At 40.7% G+C, this 17851-nt stretch overlaps 1 protein-coding gene across 1 annotated transcript; it reads left to right on the forward strand.

Moving 5' to 3' along the window:
- The first annotated feature begins 13306 nt into the window (after positions 1-13306).
- On the forward strand, positions 13307-16534 carry LOC139552119 (centrin-3). Its single transcript, XM_071363533.1, has 5 exons — positions 13307-13448; positions 15111-15246; positions 15368-15482; positions 15599-15790; positions 15906-16534. The coding sequence occupies exons 1-5, from the start codon at positions 13432-13434 to the stop codon at positions 15947-15949; spliced, it is 504 nt and encodes a 167-aa protein (XP_071219634.1). The 5' UTR covers positions 13307-13431; the 3' UTR covers positions 15950-16534.
- The last annotated feature ends 1317 nt before the right edge of the window (positions 16535-17851 follow it).

Here is a 17851-nt window from a genome sequence, read left to right on the forward strand (position 1 = left end):
AGTGATGCGTGCGCTGAGATGGGGGGTGCGAGCAGGTTGGTCTGGGCAAGGGTGATGTTGTGGATGTTTGTGTGCGTCTGTATGTTGTAGTTTGTATGTGGATGTTTTGTATTGTTTATCAAATATATTCATAAATAAAGCATTTTAATGAATGTGGACAAGATCAGGACAACGGATGAGCCAAGTATAAACAAGGCTTCTGTCAAGTCATTTATTTCTTTCCGTCTATTCATCCCTCTCCTTCCATGCCCATCTTTCTGATTCTCAGGGTTAGGTCATACTCTGTATACTATGGCAATACTGTAATGGGCACTGCAGGATAGAGTGACAAAGATCTTTAAAAAGTGTGCTGATGAACCATTCCCAATGCACAAACGCACCCACCCCCACACAACACATAGAGAAAGGCCCTAGCCATAGAGTTTCTAAACCAAGAGGCGCAACATTGCGGGGACGCTTGCTAAACAGACTAATCAAACCAGGCTGGGATTTGGGGTTAGAGAAGTTAATGAGAAAAGTTAAACATCCTTAGTTGTTAATTTTCTCGAAATCTAAAGGCACAACCTAGATTTGAGTCAATGTCTTAAGTAGTTGAACTTGTTATTACTCCAAGCTCGTGAGATTGGCAATCTGACACGCTTGCATTGTTGGGCAAAAACAACTTTAACGCGAACGGCTGGCTTTGATTTGATGGCCTGCACATTCGCAGTTCGGCTCGAGACGACCGTTAGACCCGTTGACGTTTTTCTACAGATGAGTTTAGCAGCTAGCCAACGTTGCCATGACATCGCCTACAAGTGTGATCGCAGATTTCTATTGGAGTAGCAGTTTTATCTTGACACTGTACTGTCTTTGCCCAAGCGTGCGTATCTGAGAAAGGCATTCGTTATAAAAAAAAAAACACTTCAAATTTTCAGTTTCACATGTGAAATCACAGCTTATTTACATATGAAACCATATTTTCACATGTATTACATTTTAACACCAACTTTCACGTGAGAGGACAAACATGTTCTCACCTCACATGTGAGGAGGATATGTAGTTTTACATGTGAAAAACTTTTTCATGTGAAAATCTCAAGTTCACATGTGGAATTGAAAATCTATCACGTGGAAATAACATTTTCAGTTTCACATGCAAGAAAACTCCACATGTGAAAATCTCACTTTCACACATGGAATTTCATTTTCACATGTGAAAATATATCACGTGGAAATCAAATTTGCGTTTTCACACGTAAGAAACATTCACGTGAACATTTTACTTTCATATGTGGAATTGAAGGTTCAAATGTGGTGAAATGGTGTTATTCTCTTCACATGTGAAAAATTTGGTGTTAACATGTTGCACAAGCAATGTTTACACATATGGAATTGCTAATTCGGTAAAAAGGTAACTAAGCCTAACTGAGTATAATAATGAAAGTGTGTTAAAAAATATTTTGTACTATTCCTGAGCCATCCATTCGGAGTGTTACTGCTGCAGGCTTCTCTTATTCATACGTTGGTCAGCGATCGTTGGATGAATCCCAGTGAAAAGAACAGAGAAGTTAGCGCTCCGTTTCTCCATATTGATCCTTTTTAACATGTTAAAATTAGAGCTGTCAGTTGTTTAATTAACTCAAGGAGGGCTTTGGCGGTCACAAAATTTTGTCAGCCGGTGATTGTCAAGCAAATAACTGTCGGTCTCACAGTAATTGACCGTTAATTAACATAAACACATTCATTATCTCCCTGGCTTCCACACATAGCCTACAAGCTACTGATGCAGACCTTTGGAACATGTACATTTTACAAGTCATCTACAAGTCTAATAAATCTATGTAATATAGCCTACACCTTCACAATAAATCCATTATTTACTTTAGACAGGTCCAAAGAAACATGATATGAAGGAAATGTAGTCTATTTCAGAAGAACAGAATAGCATACTCTGAGTTGTCCTTATGTTAGGTCCTGATCTGGCTATGCCAAGTGGCTGTGGGCTACACTAGTTAATTTAGCAGAAAAGATTTGCTTAGATTTCCGTGGCATTATTTTATATTATTTTAAATTATGAAGAATACAATTGAACAAAGCTGAATTAAATAGAAAGTATATTTTCTCCAAACGATTTGAGGGAGTGTGCACATGCGGCTATTCTGTGTTGAGCGGTTAACAAAGAAATAGGTACTCCTATATGCATAATTTAGTGTTATTAGAGTTATTAATGTAACTTCAGTTGTTCTACAAACGTTGGGCTATATGTTTTGATTTTTAATACATTGTAAGGCTACATGATGCGACTCTAATGATGGTTTGAAAAAGGTTACTTTAAAAGGCATGAACTCTGCTTTGTTTTTTGCGCATGCTGTAGACAATTCATCAGTCTCTCATTCACAATTTGACAAGCACTTGATAATGCCTTGAATTTCCCGGCGGCATCCCCTTAGTGTGGCCGTAATGCACCCTAAAAAAATCCATGCCTTTTGAGGCCACTATTGTGCCCTTGGCTCGGAGTACTGAGTTGTGCCCTTCTCCCTGAGTTGTGCCCTTCTCCCCGAGTGCTGTGCTCCGAAGCACCTCTCAATCACATGGTTCTCCTTCAGGTGATCAGGTCTTTCTCACAGGCTACAAGTGAAGACAGACACATCGGGGACGCGACTGTGCACGTCCTTATCCAATTCCAAGGTGCATATTGAAGATATTGGAAGAACTGTCCACATTTACTTTTCGTCAGCCAACAAGATGCGTAGGCCTAACAACCAGCAATAACACTAGCCTATGTCAATCTACTATCCCCCATAGTACAAAAGTTAACCTATTCAATTTTGTGCGAGAAATAAATATTCCAAACATAGTCTTGGAAGGTTGTGGGATGCGATAGATCTCAAATTAATACAACCACTAGCATCAAAAAAACTAATTTGCGCAATGTGGCTGCCACAACAGATCAGAACATTTAGCTTAAAATGTTGATAAACTAGTAGGCTATTTCTTGACATTGTAAGCGCAGCAATGCGTACACGGGCAGTAGGCTATAGGGAAAACACCATTATCAAAAGTGACTGCAAACGCGATTATGCATGAAATGTTTTTATTATAAAAGTGCATTTTTATGGTGAAAATGATCTTGCCATAACTTGCTGCTTATGTATGCGAGTTAGGCTCTACACCTCTTGTAAAGCCAATTAATGTGCTTCATTTTAAGAAGTTCTTTAGCCACTTTAGTGGCTAAACCTTATCAAAACATATAGGCCTATGGGCTAGGCTACAGTACATGAGGTGTGCGACTATGATTTGAAAAAGCAAAAAAAAGGCATTGTTTCTTGCCTTACGTTGGGCATCATTCATAAGTCATAATAGATCATTCACATGTGATTGGCCAATATTGTCACCCATCAGACGATTTTTTGCATTGATGTCAGAGGGATTAGAGGGACAATAGAGTGCTGAGTACCAGGCAGTTAGCAAATTTCGTAGGCTACTAATGACCATCAGCAGCATCAAAGCTTGGAGAAGCCTAATTAGCGTTTTTACTGCCTTCATTTCACGTGTCTGTTTTTCCCACGTTCACTTGTGAAAAATTCTTTTGAGACGTCATACGTGTTGGAAAACAATACATACACACATTTTTGCCACTTGATCTTTTCTCATGTAATTCTTTTGTGTTTTTTTTGTAAGGGATGTGAAGTCCTGTCCCATTCTTTGCTAGAACTTCATTATCTTAGTCACCACCCTGAGAGCGAGAGAGCGAGAGCGAGAGAGAGAGAGAGAGAGAGAGAATTGTTCCTTCTCATCAGTGTATTAGTTGTGGTCATATTGAGAAATAGTATGTCAGGAAGTCAGATAGAGGCAGTGTTTCCCCCTTGAGGTCTGTTCTCATGTCACGCACACACGCGCACACTCACACAAAGTTGTGTCATCCCATCATCAGTGGTGTAGTGAAGGGTAAACACAAGTAAACACAGTTTAATGACCAATGTCTTTGCATCACAGTTTACCCTCCTTTTGTAGAAAAATGCATTTAAAGTAGAGGGAGCATAACTTTTTTCACCGTGACCCGCGAACTGAGTTTACCCACCTATGTACACGCCCTTAGAGAGGAAACAAGGACAAGAACAGGTCCTAACCGGCACGAGGCTGTGTGTACCAAGGTTATTATAGTTTTGTGTTTTATATTAGTTTTTATTTCTATTCATTTTAAGATTTTTGTTTGAAATTCAGTTGAGTTTTAATTCGTTTTTAGATCCACTTTACTAGTTTAATTGAGTTGAAGTTTTATATAAACATTTCTATTTCGTTTTTATATCATTTAGTTTCAGTTTCAGTTTTAGTGACAGAAAGCAGCTTATGTGTGGTAGCCAGACAGAGAGAGGGAGCACTAGTATTTTTCCTTCTCATCGGTGTAGTAGTTAGCCTAGTGGTTAGCGCATTGGACTTGTAATTGAAAGGTTGCAAGATTGAATCCCAGAGCTGACGAGGTAAAAATATGTTGTACTGCCCCTGAACAAGGCAGCTAACCCACTGTTCCTAGGCCGTCATTGAAAATAAGAATTTGTTCTTAACTGACTTGCCAGGTCATAGCTAAGGTTAGGTTTAATCTAATGTAGCAGGCGTAAAAGAAACACATGAAACTAGATCCCCCAGCCTAGATACTGATCTTGATGAGAAGAAGAAAAACTGTTGAGGGAGGTTCTCTTCTGCACTGTTCAACCAATCCAGTAAATATGGAGGAGGAGTTAAGATGGAGTGTCGGCTTGTTAACATCCAAAAGCGTAAGTCGCACCTTTCACAGGCTCTCTCTCCATTTCCCCTGAAAACTGGAACATTTGGTTCTTAGGGACTCAGCAATATTTAAAATAGATTAAATTAATATTTTTTTTGTCACTTGCCTAAACACAATACCCCATAATGTCAAAGGGGAATTATGTTTCCTGAAATGTTTACAAATTCATAAAAAATTCAAAGCTGAAATGTCTTGAGTTAATAAGTATTCATACCCTTTGTTAGCTGTATTCTGTTTATTTTATTCTTTCATTTAGGTTAATATTGTGGATTAACTACAACGTTGTTGATCCATCTTCAGTTCTCCTATTATAGCCAATAAACTGGTGAAATCCCAGAGCGGTTTCCTTCCTCTCCAGCAACTGAGTTAGAAAGGACGCCTGTATCATTGTAGTGACTGGGTGTATTGATACCCCATCCGAAGTGTTATTAATAACTTTACCATGCTCAAAGGGATACTCAATGTCTGATTTTTGTTTTACCCTTCTACCAATAGGTGCCCTTCTTTGCAAGGCATTGGAAAACCTCCCTGGTCTTTGTGGTGGAATCTGTGTTTGAAATTCACTGCTCGACTGAGGGACCTTACAGATAATTGTATGTGTGGGGTACAGAGATGAGGTAGTCATTCAAAAATCATGTTAGACACTGTTATTGTCCATGCAACTTATCTGAATTGTTAAGCACATTTTTACTCCTGAACTTATTTAGGCTTGCTATAACAAAGGGGTTGAATACTTATTGACTCAAGATTTTTCAGCTTTTAATTTGTAATTAATTTGTAAACATTTCAAAAACACAATTTCACTTTGACATTATGGAGTATTGTGTGCAGGCCAGTGACAAAACATCTCCATTTAATTGATTGTATAACATTAATAATCAAGCACACTTACTTCATATGTTTATGTAAGAAATACATAAATATTGTCCTATGAAATTGAAAATACTGCTGATGAGATGTGTTTAATATAAAGGTAAACTAAACTTAACATGAAATCTAAACCTACTGTACTCTAGTAAGATGCATTTCAGAGTTAGTTTGTCTATAGTTTTGAGCATCTATAGACCATCAGCCAGGGGCTATAAATGGACAAAGAATTTAACATTACACAGAACCATTAATTAATCCAGTGTATAACCGGTTCTGTCTCGTGTACATGCTGAAACAATCAGAAAGATCTCCTGCCTTTGTTGTGCTTCAACTGTGGTGTGTTTACAACTGACACACCAATATCTGACACACACACACGATGAGAGGTCACACGAGTAGTTTTGGCGGATGCTCTACAGGAGCTGCTATCGTACCAGAGATAAACACAAACCGGTTTGGACTGGCTGAAGAGACACAGCCAGAAAGGCAACCCAGTATATGTGTGTGCGTGTGTGTGTGTGAGTGTGAGAGAGAGAGAAGAGAATAGAGGAACAAGTAGAAGTGGTTTGTATGTCCTGACACAGTTATTTGGAAGTCCTGGAATATGTTCTCAGGGCAGATCATGCTCTGGGCAATTTGCCTCTCACTGTAACTCACATATCCCCCACCTGCCCCTCATCATAACTAATGACCCAGGGTGTGTGTGTGTGTGGTGACCCAGGGCAGTGAGAAGAATACTCTGGGAACAGTGAGTACATAAGAGAAAGACATAATCTAATTTGACCGTTAATCGATAACAACCTCCCACATTGCACAGGAGATTACATATGTAACAATCCCACACAAGCGCACACACACCATGCAAGCGCACACACACAAACACAGATGATGATTGACACACACCTAAATGTAATTCGGCTTTTATGTTTACCTGGTATTCCAGACATCTGGGCAGTGTGTCTGTCTGTCTGTGTCCAGGGCCAAAGTCTAGCTATCGCATGTTTCCATTGGCCAATTCGTTTCTACAACATGCAATCATACCGTGTGCTTTACTCACCTGATAACTGAATAGAAGGTCATCATGGAGATGTAGACACTGTTCTAAGTGCAGTTTTTGCACTACTCCCTAACAGTAAAGGTTAGGTTTTCATCTAGGTTAGCTGATCCTAGATCTGTGTCTTATGCCGAGTTTGAACCTTTCCAGATACACAGAAAATCAACAGTTTTGTTAACGTTAGTGATAAGGTCAATGAAAAAATCTGCCGATGTGGCCTTGTGCAAGGCACTTAACCCTAATGCAACTGTAAGTTGCTCTGGATAAGAGCGTCTGCTAAATGACCAAACATTTTTATACACAGAACTTATCAGGGATTCAGAGAAAGAAAGTTATTGCATTCAGAGTCGTTTGAATGTAGCCGATTGCTACTCAGAGGTCATTGAGAGAATAAACACTGAGATGAAAGTGAAACGAAAGCTAAACATTCCTGATATGGTCTAGTATTCTACTATGATTGTTACATATTTACTGCCACTGACCTTCTTCTGACACTACTACTACTACTACTACTACTACTACTACTGGCCATTTCCATGCAAAAGGAGCACTAACATGTGAAGTCCATAGAAGCACATCAAATTTGGTGTCAAATGAAATTATAAGAGTCTAATGTGTTTGAGAAATTAAGGCATATATGCACTTTCAACCATTTCCCATCTGAAAAATTAGGCATAAGTAAAGGCTTTGATTTCTGGTCAATCAGATAGAAAAGGGGTCTTAGAAAACATCTAGCAGAACAAGTCTTAAAAGGTATTAGAAATACATTAAAACACAATTATGCTGAAGTAAAGACCCAGGCCAACTTATATCAACACTTACATTTAATTTTGCAGCAAATATTTGCCTTCTGTAAGTTTAAGAAATATTGCCTAGTGTTTTTCTGTTACAAAACCCCGCACATATCTTTAAGATATTTTCTAATTTCTCTCCCTTATGAGGAGGGAGGATAAGGAAAGTTCACAGAAGTAACAAGTAAAGGTAGACTTACCACTTCTAGTGGAAAGCCTTCCCAGAAGAGTGGAGGCTGTTGTAGCAGCAAAGGGGGAACCAACTCCATATTAATGCCCATGATTTTGGAAGGAGATGTTCGACGAGCAGGTGTCACATACAGTGCATTCAGAAAGTATTCAGACACCTTCCCTTTTTCCACATTTTGTTACGTTACAGCCGTATTCTAAAATGGACAAAAAAAATTCCCCTTATCAATCTACACACAATATCCCACAATGACAAAAAGAAAACAGGTTTTTAGAATAAAAAACGGAAATACCTTATTTACATAGGAATTCAGACCCTTTACTATGAGACTCGAAATTGAGCTCAGGTGCATCCTTTTTCCATTGATCATCCGTGAGATGTTTCTACAACCTGATTGGGGTCCACCTGTGGTAAATTCAATTGATTGGACATGATTTGGAAAGGCACACACCTGTCTATATGAGTTGACAGTGCATGTCAGAGCAAAAACCAAGCCATGAGGTCGAAGGAATTTTCTGTAGAGCTCCGAGACAAGACAGTGGCCCCCATCATGTTTAAATGGAAAAGAATAGATCCACCAAGATTCTTCCTAGAGCTGGCCGTCTGGCCAGACTGAGCAATCGGAGGAGAAGGGCCTTGGTCAGGGAGGTGACCAAGAACCCGATGATCACTCTGACAGAGCTCCAGAGTTCCTTTGTGTAGATGGGAGAACCTTCCAGAAGGACCTTCCATCCAACCTGATAGAGCTTGAGCGGATCTGCAGAGAAGAATGGGAGAAAATCCCCAAAATACAGGTGTGCCAATCTGGTAGCTGCATACCCAAGAAGACTAAAGGCTGTAATTGCTGCCAAAGGTGGTTCAACAAAAATTTATAGAAACCTGTTTTTTCTTTGGCATTATGGGGTATTGTGTGTAGATTGATGAGGGAAAAACTATTTTATCCATTTTAGAATAAGGCTGTAACATAATAAAATGTGGAAAAAGTCAAGGGGTCTGAATACTTTCCAAATGCATTGTACTTTTGGTCATGTAGTGTATATATATATATATGTGATGGGATGTATAGGCATTATGGACAGTACGTGGATAGAATATGTAGCATATCTGAAGAATACGTAAGATAGAATAGTATATGTACAGCAATAGTTTAATAGGATGGCCCTGACTAGAATACAGTATATACAGTTGAAGTCAGACGTTTACATACACTTAGGTTGGAGTCATTAAAACTCATTTTTCAACCACTCCACAATTTTCATGTTAACAAACTATAGTTTTGGCAAATCGGTTAGGACATCTAATTTGTGCATGACACAAGTAATTTTTCCAAAAATTGTTCACAGACAGATTGTTTCACTTATCATACACTGTGTCACAATTCCAGTGGGTCAGAAACTTACATACACTAAGTTGACTGTGCCTTTAAACAGCTTGGAAAATTCCAGAAAATGATGTCATGGCTTTAGAAGCTTCTGATAGGCCAATTGACATAATTTGAGTCAATTGGAGGTGTACCCGTGGATGTATTTCAAGGCCTACCTTCAAACTCAGTGCCTCTTTGCTTGACATCATGGGAAAATCTAAAGAAATCAGCCAAGACCTCAGGAAAAATATTGTAGACCTCCACAGTTTCCAAACGCCTGAAGGTACCACGTTCATTTGTACAAACAATAGTACGCAAGTATAAACACCATGGGACCACGCAGCCGTCATACCGCTCAGGAAGGAGACGCGTTCTGTCTCCTAGAGATTAACGTAATTTTGTGCGAAAAGTGCAAATCAATCCCAGGACAACAGCAAAGGACCTTGTGAAGACGCTGGAGGAAACAGGTGCCAAAGTATCTATATTCACAGTAAAATGAGTCCTATATCGACATAACCTTAAAGGCCGCTCAGCAAGGAAGAGGCCACTGCTCCAAAACCGCCATAAAAAAAGCCAGACTACGGTTTGCAACTGCACATGGGGACAAAGATCGTACTTTTTGGAGAAATGTCCTCTGGTCTTATGAAACAAAAATAGAACTGTTTGGCCTTAATGACCATTGTTATGTTTGGAGGAAAAAGGGGGAGGCTTGCAAGCCGAAGAACACCATCCCAACCATGAAACACGGGGGTGGCAGCATCATGTTGTGGGTGTGCTTTGCTGCAGGAGGGTCTGGTGCACTTCACAAAATAGCTGGCATCATGAGGGAGACAGGGAAGTTTTACTAGTATTAAATGTCAAGAATTGTGAAAAACTGAGTTTAAATGTATTTGGCGAAGGTGTATGTAAACTTCCGACTTCAACTGTACATGAAATGGGTAAAACAGTATGTAAACATTACTAAAGTGACCAGTGTTCCATGTCTATGTACATAGGGCAGCAGCCTCTAAGGTGCAGGCTTGAGTAAATGGGTGGTAGCTGGCTAGTGATGGTGACTAAGTTCACGGCAGGGTACTGGGTGGAGGCCGGCTCGTGATGGCTATTTAACAGTCTGATAGCCTTGAGATAGAAGCTGTTTTTCAGTCTCTCGGTCCCAGCTTTGATGCACCTGTACTGACCTCGCCTTCTGGATGATTGCGGGGTGAACAGGCTGTGGCTCGGGTGGCTGAGGTCCTTGATGAACTTCTTGGCCTTCTTGCGACACCGGGTGCTGTAGATATCCTCAAGGGCAGGCTGTGTGCCCCCGGTGATGCGTTGGGCAGACCGCACCCCCCTCTGGAGAGCTCTGCGCTTGCGGACTGTGCAGTTGCCGTACCAGGTGATGATACAGTCTGACAGAATGCGCTCAAAGGTGCATCTGTAAAAGTTTGTGATGGTCTTAGGGGCCATGCCGAATTTCTTCAGCCTCCGGAGGTGGAGGCTTCTTCACCACACTGTTTGTGTGGGTGGACCATTTCAGATTGTCAGTGATGTGTACATCGAGGAACTTGAAGCTTTTCACCTTCTCCACTGTGCGCCATTGATGTGGATAGGGACTTGCTCCCTCTGCTGTCTCCTGAAGTCCACAATCAGCTCCTTCGTTTTGTTGACATTTAGGGAGAGGTTATTTTCCTGGCACCTTTCCGCTGGGGCCCTCACCTCCTCCCTGTACGCTGTCTCGTCGTTGTCTGTAATCAGGCCTACCACTGTTGTGTCGTCTGCAAACTTGATGATTGAGTTGGAGGCGTGCGTGGCCACGCAGTCATGAGGGAAAAGGGAGTGCTGAGCATGCACCCTTGTGGGGCCCCAGTGTTGAGGATCAGCGTAGCGGAGCGGTTGTTGCCTACCTTTACCACGTTGGGGTGGCTCGTCAGGAAGTCCAGGACCCAGTTGCACAGGGCGGGGTTCAGACCCAGGGCCCCAAGCTTAATGATGAGCTTGGAGGGTACTATGGTGTTGAAGGCTGTGGTGTAGTCAGAACAGCATTCTTACATAGGTATTCCTCTTGTCCATGTGGGATAGGGCAGTGTGTAGTTGATGGCGATTGCATAATCCGTGGATCTATTGGGGTGGTATACAAATTGTAGTGGGTCTAGGGTGTCGGGTAAGGTAAATATGATCCTTAACTACCCTATCAAAGCACTTCATGATGGCAGAAGTGATTGCTACGGGGCGATAGTCATTTAGTTCAGTTACCTTCGCTTACTTGGGTTCAGAAACAATGGTGGAGATCTTGAAGCAAGTGGGGACGGAAGACTAGGATAGGGAGAGGCTTCCCATGCTCTGAGGACGTGGCTAGGGAATTGGCTAAAATAGTAGTCACAAACCACAGCTGGGTCACCTGCTACTGTCTTCCATTCCACTGGCATACTTTTTAATTGGCTCATAATTGTAAAAGAAAAACAGTCTGGACAACCCCTCTCTCTCTCTCTTTCTTTCTTTCTCCCTGTCTCTATCTCTTTCACTCTCTCTCTCTCCCACTCTCTCTCTATTCAGTTTATGTCACGTCTTCCGGCTCTTACTGACACCTACCCATGAACCCCCTCTCTTTCCATTTATTGTAACCAGCGTCCTTAATCACTGAGCACCGACCGACACTGGACGTCCATGGAAGTTGAAAAGTAGCTGAAATTTGGTCAGTTATCTGAAGCAATCATAGACATCTAAATTTGGACAGCACATTATACTACAGTACAGTAAAGAAAAGTAGAGATCAGTACAATACAGTACATTACAGTAAAGAAAAGTAGAGATCAGTACAATACAGTACATTACAGTAAAGAAAAGTAGAGATCAGTACAATACAGTACAGTACAGTAAAGAAAAGTAGAGATCAGTACAATACAGTACATTACAGTAAAGAAAAGTAGAGTATACTGTAGGTCAGTACAGTACTGTACAGAAGAGTAGAGTTTATTACAATACAATACAGTACAGTATGGTAGAGCACACTAGAGTAGAGTACAGTATAATGTACTGTATTGTACTTTACTGTACTGAACTTTGCTGTGTCCAAACATGGGAAACATAAACGAATAATACACAACATGCAAAAAAGGATATTGCATTTTTCTACCTTTGTGTACCTATTCAGGATACATCACAATGAATACATCACATCCATATGTAACGGATGTGAAATGGCTAGCTAGTTAGCGGGTACGCGCTAATAGCATTTCAATCGGTTACGTCACTTGCTCTGAGACCTGAAGTAGGGTTTCCCCTTGCTCTGCAAGGGCCGCGGCTTTTGTGGAGCGATGGGTAACGACGCTTCGTGGGTGTCAGTTGTTGATGTGTGCAGAGGGTCCCTGGTTCGCGCCCGAGGTCGGGGCGAGGGGATGTACTAAAGTTATACTGTTACATATAATTATGCATTTCGGTGTAGTACAGATCAGGGACCATTGATGTCATTTTGTTACTGTCATTCTGTTACTGGGTGTTAATCCATTTAATTTACTGTACATGTAGTTCAATAACCAAAATATGTTTTCAAAATCAAGGTGTCATAGCATAGCTGACAGCCCATTCTTTCTGCGGACATCTGTGACTCTTAATTCAGAGCATATATTTAACAGAGTTTTTGGAAAACTGAGAGAAACATAATTCTGTTGCAAAACTTTACATCCTCATCCTCACTTTAAGTGAATGTGTTTTTGTAAAATGTTCAGTAGACATTGCTAAAAGTAGACATTGTGCATATGGACCTGTGTGGGAAGTTTAACTTTGCAATCAATGGTTTTTGTTTGGCATACATTTTAAGGTGAAAAACAAGTCTGAGCTTTATCATGTTACCATGGAATTGCCCTGCTACTACTACTACTACTACTACATACTGCTACCCAGGGTCATATATTTATATATATTGTAATTACATGGCTCTGCTGTAATATTAACATTTACTGATATTTCTAACTAAAAGTACAAGTTCTCAGGTAAATGGGCATGTGGTGGTACACATTATTTTGCTAATGAAAAGGAAGTCTGATCCTGATTACCTGATTTCACAGGAGTCATCTGTTGTCTTGTTAATGTAGGCAGGCCGACCAGTCCTCCTGCTTCACTTGGGTCTGAGAGTGAGGGTTTTCCATCACTGGTCTCTGCATTTCTCTTGTCAATAGACATACAGCGCCTTATACTGGGCAGAGAGTGCAGCCAGCACTACAGGACATTTCTTCATGTTGGAAAATGCGCAGCAACTCTAGATTTCATCTGACAAATCAGAAGCGATTTTGTAGCCGAGCACTGATCCAGCAACCAATGGGAAACAGCGAAACAGGCGCGGATTAACGGATTTGTTTACAAGGTGCTTTGTTGTTATTTTGGTAGCTGCCTACGTTTAGGGCTACAACTTGAAGGATGAGTCTGTCTTTAAGGTATTTCGTTTACAATTGTAGCAGTGTTTAAATGATTGAATGACTAACGTTACCTAGCAAGAACTGTGAAACAAACTGGCGCTAGCCAGCTTCCTTGTTGCAAGTTGGTTAGCTCAGCTACTGTAGCTAGGTATCTAGCGAGGTAGATATGTTTGATAGTAGGCAATTGTTGTATTAGCTAGTTAGGCCATAGATAATTCGCTAGCTATCTACTGTCCAAAGTTAACCATCTGTGTCAGTAAGTTAAACCTTAGCAAATGTCTATGAAGTGTGTCTGTAGTCAACATCGGTGTTCGAATACCCGTACTAACATACTGTATACTACACACTATTAGTTCATTTTAGTATACTGTAAACGCACGGTATCCTTTCAGTTGAGCGTACTAGCTCTTCGCTCGTCTACCGGAAGTTGGTGCTGTTGCTATGCAACCTCTTGCTAGCTAGTTAGCGTAACAAATTACTAGTTCGACATTTTACGACTTCTGGTGTGTTCTTAAATTCAATCTGGAGTGCCAGAGTGCGCTCGTAAATTCAGTGCTTGTCAGCTTGTAAATTCAGAGCGTTTCGCTCTCGGAGCTCAGGCATAGGGTTGATTTGATTTGAGTGTTCTGACCTTACAACGGCAGTCAAACTAACGCTGGCTAGCTACTTCCAGACACAAATGAGACCACTCTGACCATTTTACAAGCCCTATTAGAGCTGGATAGGCAGTTGTCATGTTATCCAGAGTGTTGGTGACTGTACCTGCAATTGAAATTGAATTACCTGTAATTGAATTACGCTTTTTTTGCCAATTACGCTTTTTTTTGCCAACGTTTACTGACACCTGCCATTACGCTCTGGTACACTCAGAAGAGAGTGCTCCTAAATCGGACTAGGTAGCCAGAGCGAATTTACGAAATCACCAGAATTCCATTGAGAACTCACATTATACCACTTAGCTGAGAATGACGGGAAAAATCAATTCAATACTGGAAGTTTGATGTATAAGTAGCCAACTAATGTTAGGACCGGTACATACTGCTGTCATGATATACTATGTGGTTCAGTGTAGGACAGTGTAGCTAACAAATTGTCAGCCAACATAAATTGTAAGGTAACATATTTGAAAAGTTATTACATTTAACATGTGTCATAATTAGTTAGAGCAATGAGTTTGTATCTGCTCTCGTTGTACTTCGGCTGCATATTTTCCAACATTTTTATTTTCCTCAAATCTGGAAATGATGTGAAGCCACGCCCATTTCCTGAAGAATTGCATTAAGAATTGCATTATGGGCCCTAAAGTACAGAACTAGTGTCCTCATCTTCATATTTTGCTGAATTTAGTATGCATCCTGGAACTTCTGGCATACTAACTATATCCATACCAATAAGCATACTATATACTCAATTCACGTCACAAATAGTACGGTTAGTGCTGTTAGTATGAGTATTCGAACACAGCCTAGTTCAGAGACATAAGCTATGTGAGAATAGCAATTGCATGCTCCTCGTGTCCTCTCGCCTCTTTCTCAAAACCCATTGGATGAGAAGTCAGAGGTCCCGCCCCTCTGACTTTCTCTTCAAATGGGTTTTGAGAAGGAGATGAGGACACGAGGAGTATGCAATTGAGAAAAGGTCTTGGTGTTTCATTTGACACCACCTGACAATGATGTTCAGGACTGAGCTGGCAGTGGATAAAACCAAGCGGAAGAAGCGCAGAGAGCTGACTGAGGAACAGAAGCATGAAATCAAAGAGGCTTTTGAGCTGTTTGACACAGACAAAGACAAAGAGATAGACTACCACGAACTCAAGGTAAACCTCTACCTACAATTACCTTATCATTACTAGGATTCTGTTGTCCCCTTTTGCGGTCTAATCCTCACTCATACTCTGCCATATCTCTCTATCAATTCTCTCGCTTTCTCACTCACAGGTGGCGATGAGAGCTATGGGTTTTGAGGTGAAGAAAGTGGATATACTGAAGATACTAAAAGATTATGACAGAGAGGGGAACGGCAAAATAACATTTGAGGACTTTAATGAAGTTGGTATGTTTCCTGCTTTGTTTGCGTGTGTGGGACCCTGTACAGTATGTGTTATGGCTGCTCTTCGCGCATGTATGCGTGTAACCCTGTGTCTGTTTACCCATGTGCGCGTGTCTCAGTGACAGACCGTATGCTGGAGAGGGACCCAAAGGAGGAGATCCTGAAGGCCTTTAAGCTGTTTGATGATGACGACTCCGGGAGGATCAGCCTGAGGAACCTGAGACGTGTGGCCAGAGAGCTAGGAGAGAACATCACGGATGAGGAACTACGCAGCATGATCGACGAGTTCGATACAGACGGAGACGGAGAGAGTGAGCACACACACAAATGCGTAGAGCAGACACGCACACATTCAAAGTGGGAATAACCACCAACTAAAAATGTCATACAACGTTCAAAACAAAGTTTTCTCTCTCTCTCTCCCAGTCAACCAAGAGGATTTTGTATCCATAATGACGGGAGACTCCTGATTGAAGGGCTGCTGCTCTGGAGGCTTGGCAAGGAGGCTGAGGCTATAGATTCACTGTGGGATGGATAGGTCCCCCAGGTCACTGAGGGACTGCTAAATAGGTTACCTTGTCTCCTTTCCTTTATCTATACTGACCGACCAGAACTGACCAGGGGAAGGAGAGGAGTTAAGGAAGCCACTGTAGAGTACCGCGATTCAAAATCTCTCCCAAATAGCGCTGCTCTTGTTCTTTTCTTTGTTGAAACATCTTGTGTGTTTTTACAATATGTCTGGTGCAAATACAACCAAATATTGTGTATGTTCTTTTCTTTTAGTAGAGTTTCTTTTTCAAAATTTGAATAGATGCACTTGCTGCGCTGTGTATCCATACCGTACAGAAAACTGTACAGATTACATAACAGGTCATATCTCTGAAACATTCCTTGTAAACTTCAACGTTTTCAATAGTATTTCTGGATGGGGGTTTTAAATACAAACTGGCTTCACCGACCACATTTTGTAGTTTAGTAGACCATTTTTATTTAATTATAACTTTTTTTTTCTTTTTAATGTTATTTATTTGCAATAATAAACACAATTGACTGACTTCTGCTCTTGGATCGGTATGTATGGTGTGGAGCCTCTTGACAAAATGGGTGCAGACCAAGGTTATTATAGTTTTATTCGTTTTTATTTCTATTAGTATTTTTTAAATTTGAAATTCAGTTTATTTTCAGACTTGATTTACTAGTTTTTATTCAGTTTTAGTTTTAAAGACATTTATATTTTGTTTTTAGTGTTCTAACAATGTGATTGGTCAATAATTGAACACATTTAGGGTGTGTTGTATAGTTTACAGCTTTTAACACATTCATTGCAAGAACTGACCCATGTGTCTGAGTAATCATTACACATAAATTGTGTTGTTCAACAGCATATGTTCTAAGAGTGTAGAGACAGAAAGTAGCCTATGCATGGGAGGCTAGGAGCCATGTATGTGTTGCAGACCTGCCAACCGGCACGCATTTTCTGTACCATGCACGCAATTTGAGGTCAAAGTACGCTGGTAGCAAAAAACGACCCTAAAATATGCAAAAGGCTTCTAGTTCAAGGCACATTTAGGTGGTGGGACGAAGCCTTACAAAAGGTGAAGTTGATCCTCGTTGATGGAGGAGTTGATTACTGTTTTGTATATGACAGTAAACATTCTTACGATGACTATAACATTTGTTGGCACCTTCAATTCTTGCACATTTTCTCATAAGTACAGTACCAGTCAAGTTTGGATACACCTACTCATTCAAGGGTTTTTCTTTATTTTTTACTATTTTCTACATTGTAGAATAATAGTGAAGACATCAGAACTATAAAATAACACACATGGAATCATGTAGTAACCAAAAAAAGTGTTAAACAAATATAAATATATTTGAGATTCTTCAAAATAGCCACCCTTTGCCTTGATGACTGCTTTACACACTCTTGGCCTTCTCAACCAGCTTTGAGGTAGTCCCCTAGAATGCATTTCAATTAAAAGGTGTGCCTTATTAATCAGTTGTGATAAGGTAGGGGTGGTATACAGAGGATAGTCCTATTTGGTAAAAGACCAGGTCCATATTATGGCAAGAACAGCTCAAATAAGCAAAGGGAATTGACAGTCCATTGTTACTTTTAAGGCATCAAGGTCAGTCAATCTGGAAAATGTCAAGAACTTTCAAGTTTCTTCAAGTGCAGTTGCAAAAACAATAGAGGTATGATGACAACTGGCTCTGACGTGGAGGAGGCCGTAGGAGGGCAACAACCCAGCAGCAGGACCGCTACCTCCGCCTTTGAGCAGGAGGAGCACTGCCAGAGCCCTGCAAAATGACCTCCAGCAGGCCACAAATGTGCATGTGTCTGCTCAAACGGTCAGAAACAGACTACA

Source organism: Salvelinus alpinus, chromosome 24 (genome assembly GCF_045679555.1).
Source record: "Salvelinus alpinus chromosome 24, SLU_Salpinus.1, whole genome shotgun sequence".
Classification (NCBI taxonomy): domain Eukaryota; kingdom Metazoa; phylum Chordata; class Actinopteri; order Salmoniformes; family Salmonidae; genus Salvelinus; species Salvelinus alpinus.